Below are 3,733 nucleotides of genomic sequence, written 5' to 3' on the forward strand. Positions count from 1 at the left end.
GATTTCTAATGAGATGGACTGATACAGTGATTGTAGCTGTCGGCTTGAGCATATCAGAAACAGTGAGGATGAGGAGGGAAGGGCATGTTTCAGATCTGTCGTTCTTAGGGTGACTCTGAGTCGTCATTTACTTGATGGTACCTGACAGCAACAACTGCTGCTGTTGGGAATTGCTCATTTGAAAAGCAGCTTTGATTCTGCAGAGAGGTTCTGTGGGGTTGGAGAGAGACAGACACCAACTATACGGAGAAGCGGAATCTTTGACGTGGTGCTTACATGTTTATTGGCTAGTCCCGCAGTGCACTTAGCTGAAGTCATTAAGATAGTGCATGATCATTGATATTGTTTACATGGGGGCTGGGAGCAGGAGAATGGCAGTTACAGGGGAATTAGCTTATGTAGGAAAAAATTTTGATCAAATTACAATTTGTTAGCAAGAGATAAAAGAACTTCAAGACCAAAACAAAACAAAGCCAAACCAGAGGAATCCACCCACTGGAGGAGTCAATGATAAAGAGTATTGACACTAGGAGAGAGATTACTTTGTGTTGAAGTCAAGATACATGAGTAGTAATAGGATGAATTCAGAGGAGAAAAATTTAGTAACAAATAACAGTCCAATTAGCTTTGTACCTCAAAAAGCTTCATTGCTGTGGAGTCAGAATAGACTTAGATTTGACTGTCCAGGGAGTGTTTGGAGGCTGTAAGTTTCACTGCAGGAAGACTGCCCATCTTTCTGTCTTAGAGCAGCTGGTGGATTTGAACCACCAAAGAGGTGCAGCCTTTGAGTTAGCAGCACAAGTGCCTCTGGACTATGCCCCCAGAGCTCCCCAACTATATACTGTTGTTGTTTGCCCTCAAGTAGAAACAGATGAACAGGTGACTCTCCAGTGGGTTTTCAGAGGCAGTAAATCACATTGGAGGAGATTGTCCATCCTTCTCCCATGGAGCGGCTGGTGGATTTGAACAGCGTGCCTTTGGGGTTATAGCACAGTTTCTCACCACTAGGCTACAAGAGCTCCTTACTAGGCACTATGAATAGAAATTGAGCAGTTACTTAAAGGCTCTCCAGGAATTTATATCTGGGATGGTTCAGTCCTCTACACTAGCAACATGATCAATAGACCCTCATTTAACATATAGTATCTATTTCATACAATTTTAGTAAAGACTAAGATAATTGTACAGAGTATCAGGTATTACATCTGTCCCACAGCAAGCATTTTTTTAATGTTTTGTGGTTTCCTCCAGCCTCAATCTTAGTAAGAAACCAGGAAACATTTATCTGTTTACTTTGCAAATAACTCCCTTTCTCTATTTTTATAAAGTTTGTCACCAGCACTTTAGATGATGGTAAAGATTGTAGGCTCTACCTACTTCCTCCGTGCTAAAGAGAACAAATCAGGGTCTTGTGGGGACAGAAGGGGGCCAGTCCTTGGAAAAAATAAATCACTGGGGACGTAGAAGGTCTGTGAAAGAGGTGAAGACCCCCAAACAGATGGATTGATGGCAGTGACTGGTAACAAGGGGCTAGAACATGGTGGAGAAATCACGAGGACAGGGTCACTTCGAGGGCCACTTCTTTGTAAGTACTAAAGTTTTTATCAGCTCCTCTAAGGATAAAATACCAGCAGTTTCCTCTTGTGTGATTCCCTGCCTCTGGAGTATCAGCTAGGGGTCGGTGGTTCCCACTCGATGGCAGATAACCACAACAATACAAGTGCTGACATGAATGCTTTTCAAACTCATAAAATAGGGAGTTAAAAAACAAGTTGTAAATGATACATAGAGTAAACCTTATCGAATTTTAAAGTCCTGCACTGTTTGTGAAAGTCTATGTGAAGTGAATGTCAAGAACATGAACGTAGATGAGGAAGAAGTGCCCATCAGACTTCAACTGTGCATGGAATGCTGAATTTACTCAAAGAAACCAATGAGGCCAAGAATCAACATGAGTTAAATTTGGCATGGCATGGCATGGCATGGCATGGCATGGTATGGTATGGTATGGTATAGTATACAGGTGTGCATGTTATATTATTCTCCATATGCTTTGAACATTTTATCACTGAAAACATTTGTAAATGACATATTACTAGAAACCTTTAGTGGGTTTTTTTTTATGTCAACTGACAAGAACTGCCTTTTCACAGTAATAAAACAGAAACACAAGAAGTCTGATAGTCTGTGACTAGAAAAGGAGTCATTTTACCTTTGAAACCTGGAATATTGCAAATATGAGCAAGAATATAAAGTGCTAAGGTGGAGCTTTGCCTAATCCGTGCGCTCTCAGTAGAAGACACGCGGGGCCAGACCTTGGTCCAATGCTGACATTGTAGATTTGGCCAGCAGTCACCGTCTTCTCCTGTGCCGTCAAGGCTCATCTTTGTCTGGCTGTGTTACTGCTTCTCAGGAGTATGGACGTGGATCCGTATAGAAATGTCAGCATCAAAACACCTTTATTCTTTTCTCCTTTAAGAAAGATACTCAAAAGAAATATGACACACTCCTGGTTTGTTAAGGGTTTCTCAGAAGCCGCTGCCAGCACAGGGGGTTTGTTTCTGTTCACAGCACTTGCGGTGTGTGAACTAGAGGACAACAGAACCAGAAATTATGTCATCCTAGGACAGCCTGGGACAAAAGACTCATTAAACACACACAGCAATTTTTGTAAATTGTTTAAATGCAATGCAGAAATCAGAGATAAAGCAGCGTGAAAGCTAAATAAAACCATAAATTTATGCTATCCTTTACTGATGAATGACTATGCTCCAGGTGATTTCATTTCAGAACTATTTAAGTCAAATATATGCATATATACACCCACGGCTGTGCGGTGGGGTCTTACCGCAAACCTGTAGGACGGCCTAGGACTGCTCCATAGAGCTTCTGAGGATGTCACTCTCATGGAAGGTGCTCTGGTGCCTCTGGGGTTAAGGCATTTGCCTACTAACCCTAATGCCCGTGGTTGGATTCACCAGGCTGGGCACTCTCCGGCAGAAAGATGAGAGAGTCTGGGGCCACAAAGATGCTCCGGGTTTACTATGAGTCAAAAATGGCTGCAATGAAGTCCATCATTTTGTCCTTTTTTATCAGTCTTTAGTAATCTTGATGGTAGAATGTTGAAAAAGGAAAACAAGATCATGGCATTGGTGACTTTAGTCATATAAATCATTCGTGAATATGGCTCTATGTGGTGTCCTGGTGATGTACTAGTTAAAACACCCAGAACAAAGTTTCTAACCAGAACAAAGACGTGTCCATTTGATGGTGTAAAGATTTACAGCCACGGAAAAACTATTGACTAAATTCTACTATAGGAATTTATAGATTATACCCAATAGCGGTGGGTTTGGTAATGTTTATGGAAGTCGACTTTCTCCCTAGGAGCATCTGGTGGATTCAAACAGCTGCCTCTAGGTTCACATCCTAGTGCTTAACCACGGTGCCACTAGGGTTCTCGTGTGTGTGTGTGTGTGTGTGTGTGTGTGTGTGTGTGTGTGTGTGTGTATCTATCTGGTGGCCTAGTGGCAGGAAGCTGTGCTACAGTCCCAAAGGCATGAGGTTCGAGTACACCAGCAGCTCAATAGAAGAAAGATGGAGATAATATCTGCCCTTGCGATTAACTACTTCTGAGAACCCGCTGAAGGGTCAGCTATGGGTCAGTTCTGAGTCTATGCTGTACAACAACTATATATCTCTCTATCTATCTCTATCTCTTATCTATCTATCT

At 42.1% G+C, this 3,733-nt stretch overlaps 1 protein-coding gene across 1 annotated transcript in view; it reads left to right on the forward strand.

The window, feature by feature from the left end:
• The first annotated feature begins 1,537 nt into the window (after window positions 1-1,537).
• Window positions 1,538-3,733, forward strand: part of SLC13A1 (solute carrier family 13 (sodium/sulfate symporter), member 1) — an 85,431-nt gene continuing 83,235 nt past the window's right edge. Inside the window, exon 1 of the mRNA XM_006901801.1 lies at window positions 1,538-1,585. Coding sequence (XP_006901863.1) covers window positions 1,538-1,585 — 48 coding nt within the window. The remainder of the gene's footprint in view (window positions 1,586-3,733) is intronic.

Source organism: Elephantulus edwardii, unplaced genomic scaffold (genome assembly GCF_000299155.1).
Source record: "Elephantulus edwardii isolate Elephantulus edwardi_28Jun2011 unplaced genomic scaffold, EleEdw1.0 scaffold00345, whole genome shotgun sequence".
Lineage (NCBI taxonomy): Eukaryota > Metazoa > Chordata > Mammalia > Macroscelidea > Macroscelididae > Elephantulus > Elephantulus edwardii.